The sequence below is a fragment of the Galendromus occidentalis genome, unplaced genomic scaffold, assembly GCF_000255335.2.
Source record: "Galendromus occidentalis unplaced genomic scaffold, Mocc_1.1 scf7180000077488, whole genome shotgun sequence".
NCBI classification, from domain to species: Eukaryota; Metazoa; Arthropoda; class Arachnida; order Mesostigmata; family Phytoseiidae; genus Galendromus; species Galendromus occidentalis.
The window spans coordinates 1,532,845-1,558,618 of record NW_003805476.1 but is presented as its reverse complement, the minus strand read 5'-3'; the positions used below and the strand labels follow the sequence as shown (position 1 = coordinate 1,558,618).

Below are 25,774 nucleotides of genomic sequence, written 5' to 3'. Positions count from 1 at the left end.
ACGATGACAGACAGGAGCGGCCACTTAATCAGATGAGGTGCTTTTTACCGACAAGATTCACAAGATTAGCTCTGGCCGGTGGCGGCAGTCTCGCTAACAGCATCTGCTATGGGACCGCTATCAGCGTGTAAATACGTACAACCACGAAGCCCGAAAGCAAGAAAACTGCGAAAGTGATCTGGGGGCGGATGATAGCAAAAATGCCTGAATATGTGCTCTGCGACGAAACAGTTCAGACCGGGACGGCGACAACGATGATGATTACGCCGACGTCGGAAACGACGACGGCGACGATGGCGGCGCTGGCAGCAGCAGCGGACCGAAAGACGACGCACCATATTCAAGAAGAGGGATCCTCTGATTTCATTCAAATGTTAACGAACTCATCGCTTTTCTTTCCAGGGAATCAGCTAAGTTGGCAGTGTGTTCGGGCCAGTCGTTCAGCCTCTGATCGCCGAACAGTCACACAACCGGCGACGAGAGCAGTAGAGGACTCCCAACGGAGTCGGGAGTGCGGACGGAGCGCGTCGGTGGAGAAGTAAGAGACGGTTGAGTTACGCTTATGCAAATAAGCTTAATAACTGCACCCGAGATATTTGTACTACATTGTTCGAGGCGTCGCTGGCTCCGGGCCGAAGCTCCGTACCGTCGTATTGCGGTCATGATTATACCGAGGAGGAAAACGACGACCCATTCTGCTCCCGTGAGATAAGGCCATGAGAGGAGAAATCTCCGGTAGAGTCAAGAATTCCTCATCGACGGGAAGATTATACGAGCTGAGGTGGACGCGTATCGTAGGTAAATGCTTATCGTATTGAGTCAGGACTCGCGGACCTCCTGCCAAAGTGATCGGGTCCGGAGACAATTTAGCTACTCGCGCCAGTGGGTTAATCGAGTGCGGGAAATATTTTATTTTGGGCTTCGCTGCCGACCATCTGGCGATGGAGGATATACATAGCGCACCGGGTACACGGATGCGACGATTCTGCTGGCGGCAAGTTTTGGAACGCAAAAGAGAAAGTAGCTTCCCCTAATCTCCCGTAATGCGGTTCCCCACATATTTTGGATTTTCCGAGGAGCCTGGTGAGCCATTCTTCTTCGTCACGAGCAGAGTCGAGTGAATCACCAAGAATCTCTCCATTGAAGAATGTTGACCGAACGGAAAGGCTTTCTTAAGAACTGCCCGAATGTCGGAAAAGTTCTCTTTCGATGTTTTACCACCGTAGGAGGAGTTTGCCATTGTCTGAGGTGTCGAGAGAATATTCCCGACGGCGAGCTACTTCAATCCATTCTGAGCACGATTCCGAATCCGGCAGTGAAGGCAGAGCCCCTCCGACTGTCCAACCAAATCGTCACAACATACGTGGTTCCCTCCTTCAAGCTCGAGTCCGTGTATTGTTCGGGCAGTTTCTAACCGAGAAGTCAGGTCTATGGTTCGGAGTCCGATGTCTGACTCTTGTCTCGTCCGCCGTCGTTCCGTCAGCATGATCGGCAAGCAGCGGTGGCGATCAACTCCGTAGAGTCAGCAGGTGGAGCTGCAAATAGTTCCCGATATTTTGGACTAGTAAATCTGACTCTGAGGAAGGTTTCCGCATGCGAACGTTTTTTTTCACTGTGACAATTCCGCTGGTGATTTTACGCGAACAGCCGCTCTCGAGAGCTGATTTCTTCAAAAATCTCACCTCGCTCGCAAGTTTGTCATAGCAGCACGTGAGAAGCTGATTCCGTTATTTTTCTCGATACATCCTCGCTGCTTCTCGCCTTAATACCCTCGAGTGACTAAAGTCCTCGTCGAAGGTTTTTCCAATCGACAAACTGGTTTGCGTCAATTTTTACGTCAGCAGCGCTGCTCATGTTAATGTCTTTGGGAAGTTCGGTGCCGCTTCCCTTCATGGTTCCAGCCCATCGACTGTTTCTATCATTCCGCCGACCGGCGTTTTTGTCCGCATACATTCTCCGTGTCCGCCCCTTCTCCGACTGTTCGTTGTTGATCTGCTTCCAGATCGGAATTCCTTTCTTGGTGGGTGTGGCGAAGCGGGCAGAGAATAGCGACTTTTGGAGTCTCCCGCGTCCCTCAGTTCGAAACCGTAGACCGTTCCCCCGTCGCACAAACATGTGTACGGGAACAGTCCCAAAGTCGAGCGTTTCGGAAGCATGACGTGTGACATTGTCCACGGCTACCGCAGGAGCTCCTGAGAGAAACGTCGCTCTCTCAGACGGCGCGTAACCCATATTTCCAAAATACTCTCCTCGCCGTATGCTAGTCAAACTTCGTCAAACAGTCCATACACTTGCAGCGTCGGCGCTTACGCTCATTGAATTATTCGGATCCCTCATCGACCTCGAGAATAAGAATCGGACCTGGGGGACCTCGAAATAATCTGCGAGCTGGCTTGTGTCGCGAGAGCACCCCGGGTCGTCGAAGATTCAAAAGTACGGACGGGCAAGGAGGAAATGGAATCTATCGGTGGAAAAAATCGGGGACGATGGCAACGAGAGAGTCTTCCAGAAAACTCCTTTTCGTTTGCGCAGAAGTCTTCCGAGAAGCATTTGGACAGTCCTTCGATCATCTCCGTCCGAGTCGAACGCGGAAGACGAGCAAAGAAAGAAAAACTGTCTTCCAAGCGACGTTGCTGTTGCTGCGTGGAAAAAATGGCGAGGCAAGCTAGTGTAACCACTTCTTGCCTGCCTTTGCGACTGCAGGGTCTTCATTGAATGAAGCCGCTGACTTGGAAACACGAGTTTCCACTGCTGAGCTATCGGGACGAAGGTGGAGGGAGTAGAGGAAAGCCTCGGGAGAAAATAGATGAATAGATAGCTACATAAAGGGAGGAAAAGTCGACTGAACTACCGCGACGACGTCGTCGTCGGCGGCGGCGGCGAGGGAGAACACGCTGAAATTGTGTTCAGAGAAGCGCATACAAGCGGCGCATTTGAGTGAGTCGCAACGCACATGCGGTTCGCTTGTCCATCTGCTCCCATGCGTGTGGGTCTTGATTCCCGGCCGCTCCGCGTGCGAGTCACAGAACTCATCGGTTGTTTCTCTTTGTGCTCGAATATCCATTCACCGTCTGCTCTGCTTGAACGCTGCGGATCCATATGCAGAGGGAACTCGCTGGACCGTGGCGAATCTCACAGGAATGTTTCAGCAAAAACATGCGTCACACCCCCTTAGTTCTCTTCGCTTATTCGCCATTGTCTCTGTTTGAACGGTCCGGCTTCGCTCATTCCCCCATCTGACGGTGTTCGGCACGCATTCATTTTCTTCTTTTTCTCCCTTCCCGCTGGATTATTCCTATGCAGCGATTCCTCGCTCCTTGCTCGGAGTTGCCCCGAGTCGATGCTCCCCACAGTCTGTTGTCCCTTCGTCTCTCGTTTCCTTTGGTTTGCGTCTACGGCGCTGAGCCCTCCCCATTAGCACTGGTTCGGTTTGTTAGGTCCTCGCTGACCCAGATTGCTTAGGGCAGCAGCTCCCCGACACAGGCTAGTGGGGCTCCGTGCCGTAGTTGGGACGGGAGAAGCGTCGGAGAAGATTCCACTCACAAACAAAAGCCTCCATTAGTACAGAGGCGTTGACGGAAACAGTAGCATGTTGAAGCAGGATGAAGCCAACTTGGGTCCCAAATCAGGCCGGTGGAGGCTGGACCTACTCTCCAACTCCGTCATTCATCACTGACTCGAGTTAGTGACCCGCGTAGTTCACCAGGTGACCATGCACATCGCACGCAAGCGCTCATGGATGATTTACTACCTCATCGTCATGGTTCCGATGAAGCGGGGGACCCCTGTTCAATCTGAGTTGTGGGAAATTGGGATCCTCCCCGAGGCAGGATCCGAGAAGTTTTCATCACACTGAGTTCTTCCGAAATTCGCGGGGTCACGGGAAAGAGGAATACGAAAAGGCATTTCTCGTACGAACGCAGTGTTTATACAGGTATCGAATCCGATGTCATCGCTCGATGAATAACATGAACATCATCTCGGGTCTCGACGAATATACTAGTAGGAGTCAGATAACTGCGGAAATCCTCAGACGCCCCCGGCTACAGAGACCTTATTCTAAGATCTTGAAAAAAAAACGTAACGACAATCGAGACTTGGTGAATGAATCGAGAGAATCGATTGACACCGGCACCCTCTTTGGGTTGTCGACTATTTGCCCATCACTAATTCGAACCACTGGCGGAGGGCTTGTCCAAGAACATTGGGTAGTCTGTCAACATTTTGGAGGATGATGTAGAATGGGAACGGGAAGGATTCCAAATATCTTGTTCTGATCGCTTTACCATTGTTGAAGTTCACCGACTGAATATTCAGTATCGACGCCTGGAACGAGAGACCAGCTATGAGAGCAGCGGAGCTTTCGTTGACAAGAAGAATGCGAATTTCGGTTCGAGAAACGCACGATTCGGACGCTGCGAAATTTTTCGCATCGAGCTCCAGTCCCTCGGCGCCTGTCAATGACATGCGATTCTTGAATTATGGCCGAGCCGAAACCCACCTTATTCTGCTCCGGGTTGTCGATGATGATGTACACTATGAAGATTCGGTTCTCCCGAGCTCTCTGGATGGTTGCATGAACCGCGTTTTTTCCCTCAGCGAAAATGTTCCGCCCGTCGGAAACAATGATCAATAATTGCGCGAAGTCTTTCTGCATGGTAGACCCTGTCGGGAGACGACAATCGTGACTGTGGTGAACGAGGAACGAGAACAAGGCAAACTGCCCCCCTCCCCCTTTCCCACCGAAAACCAGAAGCAAATTCTCAGAATGCATGAATATGGCGTGGTGGCTCGCGGAGCTCTCTGCGGGAATAGCCCGGGGGTACATACCTGACATGGAGGATCGACATCTTTCGAACATATCCGTGGCCAGCGAAACCAGCTTCGCGACCCGTGTCGCCTTCTGTGCGAATGTGAAATGTCGAGCGAGCTTTACCCCAGTGTCAGCTGAGATCGACTCTCCTAGAGGATGAACCAACGACACCTGGAAAATTCGACACGTGAATAGCTCACTTATCTTCCTCACAAGGTTGGCGCCCCATTGATGATTCTCGAACTCCGAGTGAACACCATGCTGAACTCACATCCTCTCCAAAGGACGCGACTCCGATGTCACCGACTTCGAGGAGACTTAGTGACTTCGTCAGCAGAACCATAGTATCGAAGGCTCTGTCTTTAGCGAAGGAGTCTGACATCGAGAGCGAATCGTCCATTGCGAGAAGGATCTGATACTCCCGTTTGTTGGGCTGGGTTCGCCTCAGCCATATCTTGTCCTTCCGGAACCCGCTGGCGACGTAATCCACAACCTGAAACGAGGTTACAGATTTTTGCCGTTCGAGGAACCGATTTCACTTCTCTTTCGACAACCGTTCCTGATCAAACACCTTCTCGTCAATACCTTTCGCATGTTGAGCCGTTTGCCTGTTCTGAAGTCTCCTCTGAGCTTCGCCACCTTCGTAGGTTCGAGAACGAGCCTCAATTCCTCGCACAGCTCTTGTACGAGTCGCTTCACCCTACATTCGGCCTGAGCCCAAGTCACCACTTCCGAAGGCACTCCGCTCAAATCATTCCATGTCGAGGCTTTGAAGTCGTCCAGGTCGTTCTGGGGGAATAAAATGAATACATCGGAATTCGCACTCAGTGTTTCGGCACCTTCTCTCGGAATCAATCTGGTGAGAACGGCTCATACAATATTTACCGCTTCGATGAACCGCTCGAGGGTGTGGACGGTGTTGTGCTCGGACTGATCTTCCACGAGCACCGTATGAGTAGCGATCCTCTCGCCCTCCTTAGGAACGACCTCCGTATTCTCCCCGTGTTCTCCCTTCGAAGATTTTGCGTCCTCTTTCCGACTCTGCTGTCGCTGACGATTCGGCATAGCCTGGGAAGAGATATCGGCTCAAAACCAGCTCGTAATCGGTGCCACAGCCGATATGTCGAATGGGTATTCAAGAAATTTTCTCTGCCTCACTTCTTTCCGCTCTGTCTCGTCGTCGTCAACATCCATGCTTTCGTCTTCATGGGGCGCAACATCCTCCATATCCGAATCCACATCTTCAGGATTTTCACCATCTGCTGCCATCTAGAATACATAGAGAACATCATTGAGACCGAGCCTGAGGCCAAGGGAATGTCCAGAGTCGGGACCCCGGTTCATTTCGACCTCGTCTCCTCGTTTTGATCGGCTTCGAATTCTCGGAAGATCGTACTCTGACCGAGAATGGGAGGATGGGTGGCTGGGCAGCTTCCCTTCCCATGACTCACATTCTGCGTTTTTTCGGCTTGATCGTCAGTAGCCATATCAGCAGCAACTTCCTCGTTCTCGGCATCGGCTTCAGACTCCGTCTGATGCTCGAACTTGTCGCTCTTTTCCTTTCCGCTCTGCTTCCTCTCAGACGCATCCGAGATGTCGCCCTCGACCGTCTTTGAATCTCTAGGTTTCTGCGGGACAGTCTTCCGATCCTTGGAAGATTTCTTCTTCTCGTTCTCTCGAGAGTTTCCCTCGTCGTTTACCGACTGATCCTGAGCCTTGTTCTTCCGTCCCGTGCTTCCAGAGTCCGGGGCTTGGCTCTGACCTTCGCCGGAACCTGGGAGAGGATAGACCGTGCTATGTAGAGGGAGAGCTTATCGTCAGGAGGATCTCCTGGGGGAACGAAATGCGCAGACTCCACGGCTTGCAGGATTCTATGCTCATGAACTTTTCAAAACTTACCGTCGATGTCATCGTTCGTTTGAGCGGCTTCCGTCAAATTCGGATTCTCGTCGAGCGCCGATTCAGCGGAGCTTTTCGCACCGTCCGCTTGTTCCACTTGAGGCTGGTTGTCATCATCTTTCGGTTTCGCCAGCTCCGGATGGCTCGCCGCCTCGTCTGGCTGGTCGGCCTCTTGATCCTGAACCATTTCCTCTTCATCGTCTTTCGCTTGTGCGTCTGCGTCGGGGGCGTTCTCCTCCTCCATGGCCTCTTCCTGGAGGTCCTCGGGCATCGCCTCGTCGGCAGGAACTTCGGTGTCCCCTTCTGCATCACTCCCGCCTTCTGCAAATCAGAGAAATATTTTTTCTTCGCCGATCGGTTCGAGTAGTGCAATCTCCGTCAGGAGTTCCATTCCGCTTCCAAGCTCACCATTTTCATCCTCGATAGCTCCAGCATCGTCGTCGCCGGAGCCCTCAGCGTTTTCGTCGTCTTCCATTTCCTGATCTGGTAACTCGAAATCCTCGACTTCATCTTCTTCGTCCAAGCCTTTATCCTTGTTGCTCTTGTACGGATCCTCTTTCTCGCCTTCATATTCATCGTCCATATCGTTGATCTTGCCTTCCTTATCGTCGTCTTCATCGGGTTTCTCTTTATCGTCAGTATCGCTCTGCTTTTCCTTTTTCTCAGTTTCTTTGGCACGATCGTCTTTCGCGACAACCTGGCTCTCCTCCTCAATTTCCTCACCCCCCTGTGCGTCATCGTCGGAGTCCATGTCTTGGGATTCGTCTTGATCTTTGTCCCACATTTCTTTATCGAGATCGAAAGGATCGACGTCGTCGACATCTCCCATCTGTTCGTCGAGATCGTCCTCCTTATCATCGTCTTCGCGATCTTGATCCTCCTGCTCCTCTTCATCCTGTTCCTTCTCATCCGGTCCCTGAGCCTCAGCATCGAAGTCTTCGGTCATCTCGATAGCGTCCTTCTCGTCCTCGATATCTCTCTGGTCGTCGTCCTTCTTCTCCTCTTCCTTTTCTTTTCCCGCGTGGTGAGTATCTTCGAGCTGATCTTCGCAGTCAACCTTGTCCGACCTGTCTTTCTGGCCCTCGCCGTCTCCCAAACCGCCATCCTCGATTTCTTGGAGCTGGGAGCCACTTTCCTTGGTGAGTTCATCGCGGAATTCCTCCGGAATGCAGAAGCCCTTCCGGGTCAGAGTGACGCTGACCGACAGAACCATGAAGAGCAGCTTCAGTTTCGCTCGTTGTGATTTCAGGGTGCAGGCAACGAAATACTCGAGATGACTCGAGAAGTTCTTCATGAATGCTACGAACGCCAGCAGATTCCCGGACGGAATTTCGTTCTTGAGAGATTTCAACCGCTTCTCAACTTGCTCGTAGGATCTGAGAACTCCCTCGATGTCGAGACTCGAGAACACCTTGCGCCGCTCGCTCTCGAGGACTTTTATCGAGTCGTTTATGAGATCTTCGTCTTCGAGTTCGGCTTCATTCTCGAAAGTCTTGTGGAGACTCTGAACAGAATGGAGGGTCTTCTTCAAGCATCTTTTTAGCGACTTTCCGAGCTTACTCACTTCGGAGTCCACGCTCGACGGACAACCCGAATCCCCATTCATCGCATCGATTCGGATCACATGACGATCGATTTCTTCCTGGAGCTCGTAGAAGGGTTCCGTAATGTGATTCCTCTGTCGATCCCTTTCCAACAAGCCGATGGCCTGCTCGATATCCCCTCGAATAATTTTGAGCTGATCCGCTGTTTCCTCAATAGTTTTGAGATCGCTCCCGGAAAGGGGTGCTTGCTCCAATGCGTCCAAAGCTCGCAGATTCATATTAACGGTTTGAAGCAGTTTCGAGAAAGCGGTGAGAGCCTCTCCTCCTCCGCTCCCCCGAGTCGGCGTCTGGTCACGGCCAACATCGATCGTAGGTGAGGTTTCCAAAAGAACAGTGTATTGATTGAGACACGAAGACAATTTGAACAAGACCGAACGCAGCTCGTTCTTTTTCCGCCAATTCTTATCTTGTTCCGGGATTGTCCCCGACGAGACGACGTGTTTGAGGCTCGTCAATTTCTTACGTAATTTGCGAGAAGCTTGACAGACATCGTGGATCTCATCCAGGTCGATCGAAATCGTTTCCAAAAGGTGAGCTCCGAATCCTTGCAGCCGCTCGATCATGTAGAGTTCGAGCTCCTTGCTTGGTGATTGCATCGCTTTCTGGAGCTCCCTGTACTTTTGAGCACTTCGCACGAAATACCGCTCAATGTCATCGACAAGATGAGCGACCGCGGTGGGCACTTCTGAACTCCGCAAGAGCTTCGTTGACAGTAATTCTGAGAAGTTCGACTTCTGATAGAACACCACACCCTTACGGTAAGAAACACCGCACTTGAGCAGTTCGCGGAACAGTTCCGAGAGCATTTTCTTTTTACGTTGCAAGAGATTCTTCGCCTTGCGCTTCGCGTTCTTGTCGTCATGACGGATTTGTTTCTCCGTTTCTTTCGCAAACTTGCTGACTCCGTCAGCGATATCCCCGGCGAGCTCGTCGAGGAGGTTTGAGATGGATTGCACGTGGAGACGCCGCGACACTTGTTGAAGATAATTCCGCGACAGTCTGTGCACCCTCGGAATGTCGGATATGGGATCGGGGTCTTGTACCTCGACCTGTATCGAGAAAAGTTGGTGTCAATACAAGATCTTGCTCGCAAGAGAAATTTCTGAGAATTTCGGCTGGGAACTCACCCTGAGGGGAACAGTCTTGATGTGATAATTCTTGATATCGAACTCGAATTCGGTAGCGATCGGAACCTTGCGCTTCTTCCCTCGTTTCTTGACGACAGGACGTGCTGGGGGATCATCCTCGAGCTCCTGCTCGAGATAGCTGGCGGAGGGCTCAGCCAGCACTTTCTCAAAGTTTTTCAAACAACCGTGGAGTTTCTTGTGACTCTTGTCAGCTGACTGGAAGACGAGGTTGCCGTGAGAAATCTTGTTCCATCCCCTGCGGGGCAGGCAAGCCCTGCCCCAAAACACCGGAAACCCTCGACTTCGGAGAGATGATAAGCTTATCTCCTAGGGGCATACGAACCTGTTGCACAGCGAGGAAACTCGTGTCTTTGTAACGGACGATTTTGATGAAGTCCTTGATCTCCTTATCTATCTCTGCCTTCGTTGACTCGATTTTGGCCGAGATCGCGGGAAGGAATTGCCTTTAAAAAGCATACGGAACGTCATAAGCGACGGTCAACGATATCGATTTTCAGCTGGCTTTCCCCAGCGAAGTTCTCGGCTTACCGGTAGAAAGCGTAGGCATTCAGAATGAGATTGTGGATTCGCTCGTCATCAGGAGAGTTCCGTAGCTTCACATATGTCGCCAAGTCGAACAACATTTGAAGTTTGTGCTCGTAGTCGCCGACCGTGGTTGTCACTTCCATCAGGCTCACCAGCGCCGATATAAGCTGTGGATAGGGACAACAATGACAATTAAAAATATGGATAATATTCACAGTTCATGAATATCAATTATAATTCATGAATATCAATTATAACTCATGAATATCAATTATAATTCATGAATATCAATTATAAGTCATGAATGTCAATTACAATTCATGAATATCAATTATAAGTAATTATTATAAGTCATGAATATCAATTATGATTCATGAATATCAATTATAATTCATGAATATCAATCATAATTCATGAATATCAATTATAATTCATGAATATCAATCATAATTCATGAATATCAATTATAATTCATGAATATCAATTGTAATTCATGAATATCAATTATAATTCATGAATATCGGTTTGATTCGTCGCCGAGTGAGGTTTTCTACATGACGCATCGACACTCACCTCTCTGACCGAGGTCCTGATCGTTTCGTGGTCACCGTCGAAGACCGATGCGGATTTGATTGTTCTGCTCTCCTCCGACAGCGCGTGCTGGAGCCGGAACCAGAACTTCGTAGCTCCGATCTTTCGTTTTTCGACTGCTGCTTCGAGTAGGCCAGACCAGCTCTGCAGCTCGAGCTTCCTCCAAGACGTTATCAGCTGCGCCAAGCTTTCCGTTTCAGCCGCCATCTTGATGCCCCGATGAGCGTTCTTGTTCCACTCTTCCAGTTCGGCGAGTAATTTCATCAGCCCAGTGAGGACCTTCATCAGCGATGACGTCACCGGCAGACTGAGGACACGATAGCTCACCCGAAGCGTCTGAACTAGACCGTGGTGATTCTCGAAGTCACCCAAGAGCTCCTTGCAGTGGTTCACGATCTGATGAACCACCGGCTGACATTTGACCAGCTCAGAAATATTCGAATCGTTGTAGAAGTCTCTGAGAGCGCTGCTGTGGCGTAGCCTCGATTTCGCGAAAGCTGCCAATTTCTCCTCGTCTCCCCTGATGGTCCATCCGGTGTACGTTGCTGCGAGAAGATGCGACGGGTAGCAGAGATCGTCCACTCGCATGCTGAGGTTCGTTCTGAAGTCGGGAAGCAATTCCTGGAACAAGCGGAATCTCTCCATCAATGCGGATACGACGTCCGAAGGACCCGCGGGGAGGCTCATCTTCGCCGAAGCTACGATATCCAGGAACACTCGATGCACGAAGGTGAGATCGTCATCCGTAAATTTCCTGAAATCGGTGTCTTCAACGATCGTGGGTTTCTCCACCCGCTTGTCTTTGTTCAGGAAATCCCGATCGTCGGCGATGTCCTCGTAGACTTCTTCGAAACTCGGGAACATGGCGGCGACGGCTGCCGCGTCGAGCACCTCGTCGCGTTCTTCTCCTTCGAAGTTGATCGTTCGGATTTCGTAGAGCGAATCCTTCGTCAGTGCTCGCTCGGCTTCCTGCTCGACGTATTCGACGTATTGACTGCTGAACCAGCCGAGGATACGGTCTGCTCTCTTCAGAAGTTTCTCTTGATTCGTCGAAGACGTTCGAATCGCATCAAGTATCTCCAGTAGTTCAGCTCTGCATTCTCGCATCTTGAGATTCCATTGAAGTTTCAAATCTTCTTCCGGTGTTCCTCTTTTGCTCGGCCTCACAGAAACCAATTGATTGAGCGAAGCGGTAGGAGCCTCTGCCAGGCACGACGCAAAGCGAGGGAAACGGATCAGATCTCCGAGGTTCCCGTGAATTTTCTCACACTGTTTGAAATGATAGAGCGATTCGAAAGCGACCACGAGTTGAACTGCACCGAAAAGGAACGCCGTCGTTATATCCCTATACAGAGGGAAAGACCGGCGAATTCGAGAAATGAATTGTTTCTGATTCGTGAGCCACGTATCGAGCTGACCTCCGATGTCCTCATCCTTGAGAATAGCCTCCCAGAAGTGCAGGACCTTAGCTGGGCTGGCTACGTTCTCGACGTAATTCTGCGCCGCCTTCGCCATCTCGCCGTATTGACTAACTTCGGGCCGATAGGCGGATCTTCCGCTCAGGTCTCGAACTTTGTCCGCGATTTCGTCGCAGGTCCGAGCATTCGGAGAATGCATGGGGTGTTCGTCCAGAACTTCCGACCCCGTTCGCCTTCTCTGTAGCCAAACTCTCATCTCCAGTTCTTCGGTGAGATGTCGTCTCTCGGACGATAGATAATTCTTCTTCAGAAGAACCTTCTCGAAGGGATCCATCGTATCGTAAGGCGTGAAGAGCAGAAGGAGGAAATGGGAGACCCGGATTTGGTATCGCAGTTCTTCAAGCTCGAGTGATTCATCGCCAGAATCGATTGCGACGGATGCTGCCTCGGCCTCTGAAAATGCAGCTTGGAGCTGCTTAGTCAGGGAGTTTCTATTTTCCGTGACAACTGGTCGAACGCGTTGGAAGACTTCTGCAAGAGTCCGCAGCAGCTTAGCGTTGAGTTTCGAGTCGACAGAAGCCTGGTTCCAGAGCAGACGACGGATTTCTTCCAGCTCGGAGAGCTTCGTTTGCGAGTAGTCGAGGTGTAAATTGGCGGCGTTCGTCTCGGAATCCACGAGAGATCCTAAACAGTTGACAATTGCCGCAGAGTTGAAAACCAGAGCACTGGAATGATCCAAGCGCTCGAGCTCCTGGACGTTGAAGTAATCCTTGGCGGAGTCGAGCGTCAGGAGAATGTGCGGAGGACGCCACTCGAGACTCGATTGAAGACCGCTGAGACAATTCCAGCTCGCTTGAGCCAAATCGATGAACTGGGACATGAACTCGGGTCCGAGGTGTTCGATCTCGGCCATGTCAGTCCTCAGTTTCAGAACATCTCTCAAAGGCCGCAGATGCTTCTGGAGCTCTTGTTCGTGGTTGTAGGGCACGCGATGTACGTAGTTCTCATCGTACCTCTGGAGGTCCTTGAGGAACTCCTCGAGAAGCCCCTCGAATTCGACCAGGGCACTCAGTTGACTGGTCGTTATGCTCCCCACCTCTAGGAGATCGTGCGTTATGCAATCAACGGAGGGCGCGATGGGCGCCGTGATTTTTTCCAATTCAGACACGGCGCAAGTGACCACCGCTAGACCTTCGTCGCTCAACTGTGAGGACATCTGTGCGACGGCTTTGTCGGCTCGCGAACGAAGGGAGACAGCTCGTCGGAAAAGCTCGGCGGCTTCCTTACTTTTGAAAACCCTCGCGGTTCCGACTGCCTGAACCGCACGCTTGCGAATTTTCCTCGCCCTGCTGAACAACGCGGGCACGCATCTTTCCAGCTGATCGGTGAGCTCCGTGAGCAACTTGGCGGTACTGGGTCCCGCAGCTTGCCGCATTCGCTTGATCGTCCACATAAAAGCGATTGCGATGCGTCGGATGTCTAAGTCGACGTTCCTGATCGGAAGATGGACGCTCTCTCGGTACCGCCAGATCGCATATAATGATCTCTTGGCCGCGAAAAGCTGTTCGTCGCTGATATGACTCCCGGTGAGCTCTTCGAAGAACTTATCGACAACTTCGAGTAATTTCGGCAATTGCCGGACCATGATGTGAGGATGAAGGCTCGGGTTCTTCTCCGAAATACTGAGATACGTTTCGTAATCTTGTTTAGCGTCGGGAACTCCGTGAAGATTCTCAGGCTGGAGATAAGTGTTAGCAGAGACAACGTGCAGCAATTTGAGCGCGAACGTGTTTGCCATCGGATCCGTGAGCTCGTTCACTACACGCTGACTCAAGTCATAGTTCAAACGAGGATCGATTGGAGTATATTTCCCAAGATTGTGCAGACGATCCTTCAAAAAGTACTCTATCGATGAACGTATCGCTAGTCGCAGAGGTTCGGGCTCAATCGCGTCGAATTTCGACGGTATATCCACCCTACGGATATTTTCACAAAACAACTGGACCGCCGTTGCCAGCTTGACGAGCTGAAGTTCTCTATCATCTGTCTGCGATCGATCGACCAGTCTCATGATGGCAGCGTCCTCGAAATGCTCGGCCTGTTCGGACCAGTACACGAAATTCGCGACGGAAGCCGTCTCTTGGGATCCACTCAAACGTCCAATTGAGGAATAGTGAATTTCTAGCTGTTGAAGAGCGTCCCGTACAATGAGCTCTACGTCGACTTCGCCGTTCACTGAACTCTCGAGGGTGGGCAGCAGATAATTCCGCAACGCCTCGACGGCCTGTGCCCCGCGACCGGCTTCGTCTTCCATGTATTCCACCGCATCGAGAATCGAGCCGATCAAACTCTTCGAACGGAACGACTTCAGTTGTGAGTAGATGAGCCGTAGGCTCTCCACAACGCGTTTGTCGAGACAACCTTTGGCCTCTACGAGTGCTTCAAAATCGTGCGCGTCGATCGTCTCGTCTAGGGGAAGCACATAAATTTCATGACCCCGGTTTCGCATGGCCCTGGATATCTCCCCGTGTTTGGGGTTCATCGTCATGATGAGACGGAAATCCGCATGAGGCCGCAGCGTTCGAAGAACCCCATTCTGGACACCTGTTGAGGGAAGCGAGATTTTTTTTGTAGATCATAGTGGATTGGTGCGAAGGTGCGTCGATGACCATTCGAATGATGAGTTATGAATCTCATGAGGGGATTGTGCTTCTAAGTAAGTATATTCGCTCCGATTGGATCAGGCAAATGGTTTCCCTCTTTTGAGCAAATACGAACCTTGTTCCGTGATACTCAAAGAGCCGTTCTTTTCCAGCAAACTGTTGAGTCGATCGAGCACGGCAGGAGCGCAGAAGTTCACGTTCTCAGCCAGAACCCATTGTCCTCTTTGGATGGCCTTGACCAGCGTGGAGTCACACCACGAAAAATTCCCTCTTGCGGAAAGCGAGGAGTATTTTGCGGCTAGCTCGTCTAGTTGCCGGCTGATCTGCGAGCAACCCCACGCTTGGAGATTTTGCCTAATGAAAGCGATCTGAGAGAGAAGGACTGAGTAGTAGTCGAAGCACTGAGTAGTAGTCACCGGAACTCAGCATAGACTCCGACTCACAGTCGGCTGACCGGACGATCGAATTCTCGAGAAGCAAGGCTCACCTTAGACAGAAATTTATTTGGGGCAGCGACATCGCGAGGCAAAAGCTCGTCGTTCTGAAGGATGTGCCAACTCTTTGATATTTCTCGGATTTGCGAGGAATTTTTTCGACTGCGGATGGCAGACCTCGCTTTTTCGCAGCACTCATCGACTACTGCGGCCAAGTCTCGTTCCAGATCCATCTGTGGGAAATAAAGGATGAACGTGTCGATCCGCGCTCGGCTCCTCGTGAATAACAGCTCACGGATATTCTCTGTGGCCGGAGCAATGATTCAGATTACCTGTTCGAAACCGCCTAGGAGTTCGATAGTATCCATTTCGGCCGTGATTGGGAGTGAGACAAGTTTCTGGCCCGCGAGCGCTGCGATCTGGCGTATGATGGATGTCTTCCCGCTCCCACTCTCTCCTACGACGATGCACATCATACCCTGATATAGATACTCAGGATTAATTGGGGGGTGAGAGCGTAAGTCTCGAGAAGGAGAGATCGAAATGCAACATCGATTGAAAACGCAATTCTACTTACCTGGTTGAGACATGAAACGACGCTTTGCATTGTTCGTCGTTGCGCGTGTAGCAGCCGGAGCTTCCCCGTTTCGGCTGAGGGGTACTCGAAGCTTTTGTCACTCCGAACGCGATCAAGGAAAACTTCGCCGATTTGAACATAATCGCTCGTGATGCTCAATCTGGGACATCTTCGATCGCTTTCCACGCCGAACGCCTCATCGACGAGTTCCGAAACTCGATCTTTATCGTGCCGACTGCGCATGCGGTCTCCGTACACAAAATGTGCGAGGTTGGAGAAGCGCTTCGCATCAAGTTCCGGGAGGCAAATTTTTTCAGCGCCGAAATTCCCGAATTGCCGGAGTGCGCCACACGGCTGATTCGTCACCACCAGTTCGGCCCAACGGCAAAGATCTCTGAGATTGAATTCCCATGGCGATCCACTGTGTCCCCACAGTCCCTGCTCGACCTCCCGGGTGATGATTGAGTTTAATTTCACCATTTTCTCGATTAGATCTCCATCGATATTGGGGAATGAAGCCTCAAGAATCCTGTAGAGATCACGATCACTCAGAGGCTCAACGTGGACCTGGGAAAAGGTGGAAGAATCCAATCAATTGCTCGGGCGCATGGTACCTCGATATGACGGACACAGAAAATTTTTGTTGAGCCATCCTTGAATTCCTCTACCTGGGTGAACCTATTCAGAAAAGACTTCGGCAGGCCCTTCCTGCCGCCACCCTGTCTCTGGGGATTCTGGCATGCGAAAATTTCCGTGCACCCTTGTGCGACTTTGAATGATTGATTCAGCTCTGGGATGAAGACTTCCCCCCGGTGATCCAAACACGCGTTTAAACCCTCGAGAACGGATTGAGACGCCAGGTTCAGCTGCAGGGGAGATGGGCAGACGCCCGAGTTATCTTCAGTTTCGATGAGCGGGGAGCGATGGGAGCCTCCTGCTCGGTTTGATCTCTCGTCGAGGAACTCCAGAAGGACTCACCTCATCCAGAAGAATCCAATGACCCATTTTCAGAGCTCGCAGGAAAGGACCGTCCCTCCATTCGAAGTGACCCCCCGAACCCCCTTCGATGGGGAGATCCGCGCCGAAGAGGTCACTGATATCAGTTTGTTCGGAGAGATTGATCCTGGTGATCTGGTGAAGTCTCAATCAATCAGAAGCGAATCTAGGATTCGGGATCCCGAATATTCGACGAATAAATCCCGGAGATATGATCAGACACTCATTCGATCCTCACCTCGACCCCGCATTCTTCTGCGAGAGCCATCACGAGACTCGTTTTCCCGACGCCGGGAGAGCCCTCCAGGAGCAAAGGACGCCCGAGACCCAGACCTCGAACGAGGCGCATCAAGTTATCACGAGTGGTTTGAACCGAGAAGTGGAACGTCTGAGGTCTTCCTGCCTCGACGGGGACCCTCCTCGTTAGTCTGTAGGGGACGACGCAGATGCTTTCCGGATCGAAGTAGACTCCGATGCAACGATCGCCAGGAACGATGACGTCGAAACTCAGAACCATTTCCGTCAAACACTGAAATCGAAGAAGGTTCTCGCTTGCTCCTAGCGTCATGGTTTTCTCGAACTATTGCGGGCAATCCATCAAAAATCGAATTCCAACGAACCTCATAGCCTTTCCGACGAATATCCCGAATCTCGTCTCGCCGCTCGGACGAGCTCACCCCAGCTCCGATTGGATCCAAAAATATCATAACGCCTCCGTGAACGAAGGCGGTTCTGATACCGAGTAGACTAGAATATGTATTCACGAATTTGACCCAAGCCATGATGTCTCGGAGGGAAACTACGCTCTTCACTCCGAATTCTCCTCCGTGAATGAGTCGAGCGAAGGAACAAATATTCCTCGCAACACTTTCGTGTCCTTCAATCTTCACGAGATTATTCTTCACCACATCGATAACATCTGGATCGTCGGGATCGAATGGACACCAAATTTCAGTGAATCGATTCCTGAGCGCTGGGGAGAGCTCTTTCTTGCCGAAGTCCCCACCAGGGTTCATGGTCGCCGCGAACCAGAAACCTTCAGTAGCGGTGAAGGATTCGCCCTCGCCTGGAATCATTCCAATCATGAGCTCTCTCCGCCTCACTGACCGATCATTGAGCATCGGCGCTTGGATCTCCCCTGCTAGGAACGGGGAAACGCAACAAACCTTTTTCAGCGAGGAAAATCGTTTTCTCGGCCTCCAGCAGCGAGTTCAGTCGTTCGAGAACCGAGTCGTCGGAGAGAGAGATTTCGTCGGCGAGGAAGAAGTCTCCGGAATGCATCGCTTTCACCAGAGGTCCATCGGTCCACTCAAATAATCTGTTGGAAGAATTCGGTAAGTCGAGCGACGTAGAGAGAATCACGTTTCCATGCAGCCTCAAAACCTGCCTTCCATCCTGGCGAGAGTCCCGACAGGGTCGTAGTCCGCCGAGAAAATCAGAGGCCTCGCTGTGCTGGTGACAGCTGACAGTGTGAAGCTGTTTGTGGAGGATCTTCGCGAAGAGTTGTACGATCGTCGTCTTCCCAGATCCAGTCTCACCGACGATTAACACCGGTTCATCAAATTGTAGAGCTTGACCGACAAGGATCGCCAGCCTACGCATTTGTTGAGTCAGCACCTTGAACGACACACTCCCCAACATTAGGAACTTCGATCGATCCGGATCTTCGCCATTGAGAGCGCGAAGAAATCGCTTCAGGGCGTCGAAGCGCTTTGGGAAGGGGATCGAAGACACGGAGGGCCCACTCCGGGCCCGCATTCCACCCTAAACAAGGGACGAGTCCGTCGCATTTTTCTATGCGTGCCCTCCGCCCCCCCCCCCCATCGCTCCCACCGGAAGATGGTTCGGCTACTGTCTCCCTGAGTTCGAGGGCCATCAAACATATTCAAATGATTACCAAATGGCGTAAATCCCCTTTTTGTGCGTCCGAAAAGTGGTGCGACCAATGCTCCAGCATGTTGCGAATTTTCTTGGTGGTTTCCGACGAATTCCAGATGGACTCAGGTTTGACGTCGCGCTTGAATGCTTTCTTCAAAGCTCGAATGATGTGCTCCTCGTCTTCCGCTTTCCGAACACGGCCGGCTAAGAGCATGTAGCTGGAAGACGAAGTCGATTGAAGCTCAAACATAAGAAGGAGTCATTGCCATGATCACTCATGAGCTTCTCACGCCGGTGAAACTCAACAAGGAGGCTTGCGGAACTCGTCTTACCCTTCTTCGGCGAGCAACTGATCCCAATCTCGGAAACCTTCATTATTTATCCGACGGTGTCTCTCAGCCCATTTGAATAGATCTCTCAGAGTGATGAAACCTTCTTTCCCTGAAAACACTCCTGACCCCTTGCGCACAAGTTGCAACTCGACCATGACTTCCACCATTTTAGCTGAATGAGTGGGAGACAGCTCGCACTTCTCGCTGAGAATTTGTTTCAGCTCATCTCGGGGTAGCTCGTTGAAATGCAATTCAATGAATCGGTTCCTGTGGATCGGAAGCGAGAGATTGGTCAGGGAGCTCGCCCAGTTCGAGGACCCACATCTAGGCCTGTTGCTCGTGATAGCCTGACTCAATCGCTCGTTCAGGAATTACATCGGGATACTCAATCCCGGGCATGATTCCGCAGAAATAGAAAGGAAGATGGCTCATTCTTGCCTTGATTTTTTTGCTTATGTCCGAAAAGTATACCTGAAAGCGCGGGAGAGTATTTTGCGGCCAGCATAAGTCCCGGGCGGGTTCTGCGTGGCAAACACGATGAAGTTCTCGTGGGCTTCGATCTCGGTTTGCGTTTCCGGAATGAACAATTTTCGATTGTCGTCGAGAACTCTATTCAGCGCCTCCAAGATTTCAGAGCAGGCGAGGTTCAACTCGTCGAGGATGATCCAATAACCTTTACGCATTGCCTCGACGAGGATTCCTTCCTTGAAAACTAGTGCCCCGTCAGTATCAGTCAGATACTGACCCACATACTCGGCAATGTCGGTGTGCTCATGATTATTGACTCGAACGCATTTGTTGCCGGTGCACTTCGCCATGAATGAAATCATGCTGGTCTTTCCTGAAAAAACAAGTCCCATGATATCGACTGTCTCAATTGGACGGCAAAGCTCAGTACCAAACAAAGCGAAGTCTAAACTTTCCCACCAACAGGGAATGCCACCGTGCGAATGGGAAGACTTCCCCACCTCGCGAGTCAGAACTTACCAAGGGACGTTCCGCCCTGTAGCAATATTGGATGTCGTCTAGCGCTGACAGCTCGAGACAAATCCTTCAGATTCTTCAGAACTGTAGGTGTCAGAATATAGTCGCTCGGCGTCGTGACCTCTTGGTCCCCTCGAGGAACCCAGTAGCCTTGGAAATGGACGAACTTGCCGGTCGTCGGGGACCGCATCTGTTCAGCTGATGGTGCAGCAAGAGGGAGACAGGTTATATTCCTTCATTCTAGACTCACTACGGATTCTACCCGATCATGGTCAGAGAGTCGAAGCTCCGGCTCAACAGAGGACATCGGAAAAGGTCTCACCCAACAGAGATGCGGCATTTTTGCCCAAAACAGCCGCAGTAATTGCATTTTCCACAACGAGATGCGACGCGGCGTCCACTTGTGTCAGAAAACTGAGACCGAACCCTTCATAGACACTCCGCGGCGCCGAGTTCCCTTCCTGGGGAGTAATGGGACTCATGAAAGCTTAGCCCCTACGGTGATCAATGATCATGCTCGTGCATTTCAGGACGAGAAGTCATCCATACTTGAGTTTTTTCTGCTGCGAATCGCAACGCCCGGCAGAAGCTCCGCAGGCAGAAGTGAGGCCGGTGACCTGTTGCGTCGAACAGATTTTCTTTGGAGAGCTTCTTCAGCAGAGTGAAGAGTTCCACACTCTTCCCGACTATGGCTGAGCTGTGTCCCTTCAAATACCTGAATTGAAGAAAGCCGTCAATTTACGGAGGCTCCGACCGAATCAACAGTTTCTGATTAAACCTTCACTTTCGGGAGCAGGTCATTAAACACTGTTAAAACCGATTGTTCTTCTCTAGCAAGGAGAAGGGTACACTCTCGTCTCGATACGAGACACAGTCGATATTTCGATAATAGTGTTTTCCTCTAGGGGATTTCGAGTTGGAATCTAGGAAGAATATAAACTCACTGGTGCGTCAATATGTTCAGGTCTGGTACACTTGAAATCTCGTCGAAGTACAGCTCTGTGAAGCGGTTTCTGACACCGGCCGGCAGATCTCGTTTACCGACGTCAGTTGCAGGGTTCATGCACGCGAATATCCGGAACCCAGGATGGACATTTATTGGCTCTAGATCACCTCTTTCCTGCATGGAAACGGTTCAGTATCTCGGGCACGCCTCCGTGGAGCATTGATATCGAGATCGAAATCCTCGCATGATACCGTGCTGAAGGCGGAACCGACAGGTGTATATACCAACTAACCTGAACGATCAGCTGTTGACCATCTAGAACGGACGCCAGACACTCCAGCATCTCGGGCTCAGCCAAATTTATCTCGTCAAGCAAGATCCAATCGCCATTCCTCATCGAAGTGACCAGGATGCCCTCGATGAAAGCGAACGTCATCGGATCCTTGTTTTCGGAGCTCTCGATCTGAGCTGACATCGCGAGAGCGCGAGATTCCAAGCTCTGCAGTTTCCCTCCCCAATCGGCCTCGACATTTATCTGTCCATCTCTGGAGGCGACGTACATGTTCCTGGAGGTTTTCGCTACCGAATCAGCTACGCTCTTGTAGCTTTTAGCGGCAAGCTTTATTCTTAAACATTCCAGATAGGAGATGTTCGCTTGCAACAGCTTGGACCTGCAGGAAATAGAGTCGTGAGGAAGTCGGTCACGGATGGGACCCGGATTGAATTCGGTTCAGATGGAAAATCGCTCTCACCGAATGCTCAATAGGTCGTGCAATTCGTCAATGAGTTTTGCGACGGATCTTCGTAGGGGAACAGGCTTGAAGCCCCCAACAAGATCCACCATATCTGTCTGCTGACTGAGATTTATCACTCTCAGCTGATAGTTTGCCAGTTGCGCGAGATGTTGTACGACAGTTGTTTTTCCTGGGAAAAGTTTGGATATCAACGACAATCCTCTCGGGTGAGGACCATACTGTTCATAATTGAATTCTCCTTCGGAAAAGAAGGAGCGCGATCCTCAGTTCGAACGAATCCTCCGACTCACCTGTTCCGGTTTCCCCGACGAGTAGCACGGGCTCCCGGAAATGCACACAGCGTGCGATTTTCTCGAGCATCACCAGAGAAACTCTAGTTTGGGCGAACTGATCACAGGATTTCCTCACAGCTGCATCGTAAGCGCTCAGTGATCGCTTATTCACGACACAACGCCCTGGAAGCGAATCGGAATTGAAATCCGTGAGTCCGAAGATCGACTCTAATAGAGCGAGCCATGGTGGCCTTCGTTCCCGTTTTCGTACGTTAGTGGACTCACCTATGGTTAGCGAGGAAGATTGGCGCTCTCCCGCACTGATCTGCGGCTTCCTTTCAAGGAGTTCGTCTTCGATCTCAGGCGCTACAAGGTTGAATCTTGGGCCGATCTCGGTCTTCGCAATTGACATCCGCAAGTCCGGATAGGGTATGTACGAAGCCAGGCAATCCATCGCGTCAACGAACATCTTCAATCGGTCCGTATCAGAGCCCCTGAGAAAGTTTTAAATCATGAAACCAATCTAGCTCCAGAGCGTGTCGCGGATCGTCGTGCCGAGGATCACTGAGGTTGGGCGATGTTTCATGACTGCGAGTCAGTACTGTAGGACGGTCAGCGTAAAAACTCACGTGACACTTTTGGCGTATCTCGAAATTAGCTTGACGAGATCTCGGAGTGATATCACTCGTTTACATTGCGGTTCTTTGAACAGACGATCTTGGACTCTGCGGAACAACTCGATCATTCGGGGCACGAACATTTCGAGGCTCCGACAACGCTCCACCAGGATCTGCTGGATCTCCGCATCATTCGGCGAAGGCATGTACAACTGGGGATAAGAGAATTCTTGACGCAAAAAGGCCGAATGAGCTTGGTCTGCGATGATCATCGTCCGAATTCAATCATATTTCTGAGGACTCGCTACCCTTCAATAAGCACTCACTTTGCTGAAGAGACCTTCCACAGACTGACAATTGCCGACCAACTCGGAATGTCTGTCAGAGCCTAGTACTCGAATCGTACAGAACAAGCGGAAGCTACTTTTCATCTTCAGATTCGACCCGTGTGCTCCAGGTAGTTTTTTCTCTTGAAGGAGCACGGTCAACAGAGTGATTACATCCGCTGTTGCGTAATCCAAATCCTCGAGGAGCAGCCAATGACCTTCTCTCAGGGCTCTCGTCAGCAAACCGGGATGCCATCTGAATTGTCCGGCGACCTCCGTGCAGCAGTAGGATCCAACGAGGGTCTGGAATCAAGCATCGACTGATCCGATTAGCGGAGATTCGTCTTCTGAGCGGAGAGCTCGTCTCGTTCGTATGCCGTTCTTCTCAGACACTGATCCGAGCGACGATCCGGCGTCCTACGAACCTTGCTGTCGACATGGTTGCCCAATTGAACCTTGAATAGCTTGTTCCGAGTCACGTTGGCGAGATGCTCGATCAATTTGGATTTACCAACGCCGACGGCACCGATGACGAGCACGGCCTTGTTAGAAACCACGCTCGAAGCCACTTCACGGAGGCAAGCTCGGAATGATGGGGTGTACACCGTCGATTCTGTGGACGCCGTCAGAGGGGGTTCGGTTCAAAGCACACTGATTGCCCCAATTAGGTACCTACGAGGTGATTCATGAGGGAGGAATATATACGGGTTTCGGAATGAGTAGGACCTACCTCCTTCTCGGAATGAGGTCGGAGAGGAATCCGCGCAAATCGTGACGCCTTCCACGTCTACGGTGTTACATCGTTCCGATAAGAGGACTTTCTGCACGAGTAATCTATTTTCGTTCCGCAATGACGAGCCGAAATCCCTTCTCAAGGCAGCGTCTCGATCCTCGCCGAAAATATGGAGGAGCCTCTCCCCTAAGTCCGCAGGGCTCATCTTACTGAAGTAGGCGAAGCAATGCGATGCGTACCTGAAGGAAAATACACAAGATTGAGTGATTTTGCACGACATTAAAATGGTCGTTATTGAATGGTAGTGCATTCTCTGATACTGACCACGTGAGCGGGAGCTCGTGTTTCCCATTCGCGAAACTATAGTCCCAGAGACTGCTATAGAACTCTGGATTACGACGGAGCAGCACTGCGGCTGACCGAAGGATGCGGAGGTCTTCTCCACGATCAGACGTCTTGAGTTTCTTGGGGAGCGGACCCGCATCTTGGAGAGGTGTCTTGTGAGACTTCAGGAATCTGTAAGCAGGGTCAATCGATGAATTATTCGCTCGGGCGGGATTAGGATGGTTCATCCCTGGAGGGGGTCGAAGCATGACTGAAGACGCGGGTCCACTTGCCTGTCGAGGAACGTCACGCCATGTGTGGCGAAATAGTTTTCAGCCCAGTATTCGACTTCTCCGGAGTCGATTTCTGCTAAGGCACATCCAAGAGCTGCATCGTGTGCGTTTCGGTGTTTCAATCTGTTCAAGAGGTCTATCAGGATGTCGGGGCATGTTAATGCGATATGCTGTGCGTGTCCTTCCACTAAAATACGCTGGGACAACTTCTCCGCCAGCTGAGCCTCATCCTGTAATCAGGAGGGAACTCGGGTGAAATTTCTCTCAATTTCAGCCACGCGTGAAAGTTCACAGGGTCTCTCTCCTGATATATTTTTTCGACATAAATGAGTTTATTGAGAATAAGGAGGGAAACATGGTGGGGCATGAATCGAACCATTCGGATGATAAGTTGAGATACAAAGTGAGCGCGCTCCCTCCCTCCCCCTTATCAAACCGACACGGACAAGTCATCTCGAAAAATTGTGAGAAGCGTCATTCAACTCGTCGTTACTTGTCGTCGCTTTAATTTCTTAGACCTATCACATCCCGAGGGAGTGCCGCCGGAAGGACCAGCTGCGCTCGTTTCCAGAAACCGAATGCCTGCCAAGTGTCCGTTCCTTGCTCGTCAGACCGGCATGCGTTCGAATCGCCGCTCGGCAAACTCACCGAGATATTGCGCACACTTCTCCAACACTCTTTGCAGACAGTGCGCAGAGTTTGCGAACGGACGCTCAGGTCCATTAGCTTAAGAGTTTCTCGATTTCGGACCCGAATCAATGGGAACTTTCAGCGAGAAAAACGAGAAAAAATACGGAAACTTGAGGTGTATGTGTCTGCTACGGCTCAGCTACAGCGCGGAAGCAATAGTCCGGTCCGTTCTAAACCAAAGCACGTGGTGCTGTTGTGGGGATGGCGGCGGGACTCATCATATGGTGGAAGAGAGAACAGATGACAAGCAGGGCCGCCTCCGTCCAGCGCTCGTTTGGAGGCCTTTAGAGTAGGGTCGCCCTGGGTGACAGCTCGTACTTACGTATTTTCACGGGCTAATCGCGGGAAAGACTCCGGAGATTTTTGGCGGCATACTCGCTCTAGCTCGCTGCGAGACAGTGGAATAAATATCGATCATTATCAGTGTCGGTCGTTCCCTTGGAGATTCGGGGCATGAGCTGGGAAAACCTGTCTCCCAGCTGAATCTTCGACGAAAAGTTCTTCATGAGCGGACGAGCGGACGACTGTCGTCCCGATTGAAGAGGAGGAAAGCCCCGGGAAGACCGAGGAGTGATGTCCAGAGCTTTCTCCTCAAGATTCCCCCTCGGAGAATCCCCATGATAGGGTTGGCGCATAGGTTTGACCTCGCGAGTCCTCAAGCTCTGCAGCTCACGTGATGGATCGAAGACTCTCGGCTTTGGTCTGGATTGACGAAATCTGGACTCGAGGCATCACGGATAGAATTCGGGACTTGAATCGAAGACTCTTCCGTGACCTTCCTTCAGGATTCCCTCCCGGTATGCGGGTGTCATTTTCCGATGGAGACTCAGAACTCCGGATTCGATGGCAGAATGGACGGGGTACGGTCATTCCATCACCGATGGAGTCCGGACTCGTTTTTATCACAACCCCGGAGACGTTATCACGAAATGACCGCGTCAAGCAGAGATCATCAT

General features: G+C 51.2%; 1 protein-coding gene across 1 annotated transcript; it reads right to left on the bottom strand.

Moving 5' to 3' along the window:
- Positions 1-3,930: 3,930 nt before the first annotated feature.
- On the bottom strand, positions 3,931-24,851 carry LOC100908422 (midasin). Its single transcript, XM_029112290.1, has 41 exons — positions 24,777-24,851; positions 24,129-24,358; positions 23,836-24,027; positions 23,509-23,750; positions 23,204-23,391; positions 22,779-23,081; positions 22,465-22,664; positions 22,121-22,329; positions 21,854-22,018; positions 21,561-21,732; positions 21,101-21,479; positions 20,807-20,982; positions 20,412-20,577; positions 20,185-20,323; positions 19,866-20,060; positions 19,350-19,719; positions 18,879-19,145; positions 18,566-18,764; positions 17,835-18,285; positions 17,289-17,734; positions 16,907-17,197; positions 16,651-16,803; positions 16,341-16,538; positions 15,673-16,239; positions 15,428-15,574; positions 15,149-15,328; positions 14,777-15,029; positions 10,563-14,602; positions 9,993-10,156; positions 9,787-9,907; positions 9,444-9,659; positions 7,121-9,365; positions 6,713-7,033; positions 6,265-6,587; positions 5,972-6,082; positions 5,699-5,881; positions 5,399-5,602; positions 5,085-5,306; positions 4,831-4,984; positions 4,502-4,665; positions 3,931-4,326 (listed from the first exon to the last, which is right to left on the bottom strand). The coding sequence occupies exons 1-41, from the start codon at positions 24,849-24,851 to the stop codon at positions 4,153-4,155; spliced, it is 15,195 nt and encodes a 5,064-aa protein (XP_028968123.1). The 3' UTR covers positions 3,931-4,152.
- Between the last annotated feature and the right edge of the window lie 923 nt (positions 24,852-25,774).

Excerpts from the sequence above, each read along its gene's own strand:
- LOC100908422 (XM_029112290.1), bottom strand. The coding sequence starts at position 24,851 with ATGGACCTGAGCGTCCGTTCGCAAACTCTGCGCACTGTCTGCAAAGAG. Across the intron at positions 23,392-23,508 it reads GACCTCATTCCGAGAAGGAG|AATCGACGGTGTACACCCCA; the intron begins GTAGGTCCTACT and ends CGGCGTCCACAG. Across the intron at positions 21,480-21,560 it reads CACGACCTATTGAGCATTCG|GTCCAAGCTGTTGCAAGCGA; the intron begins GTGAGAGCGATT and ends TATTTCCTGCAG.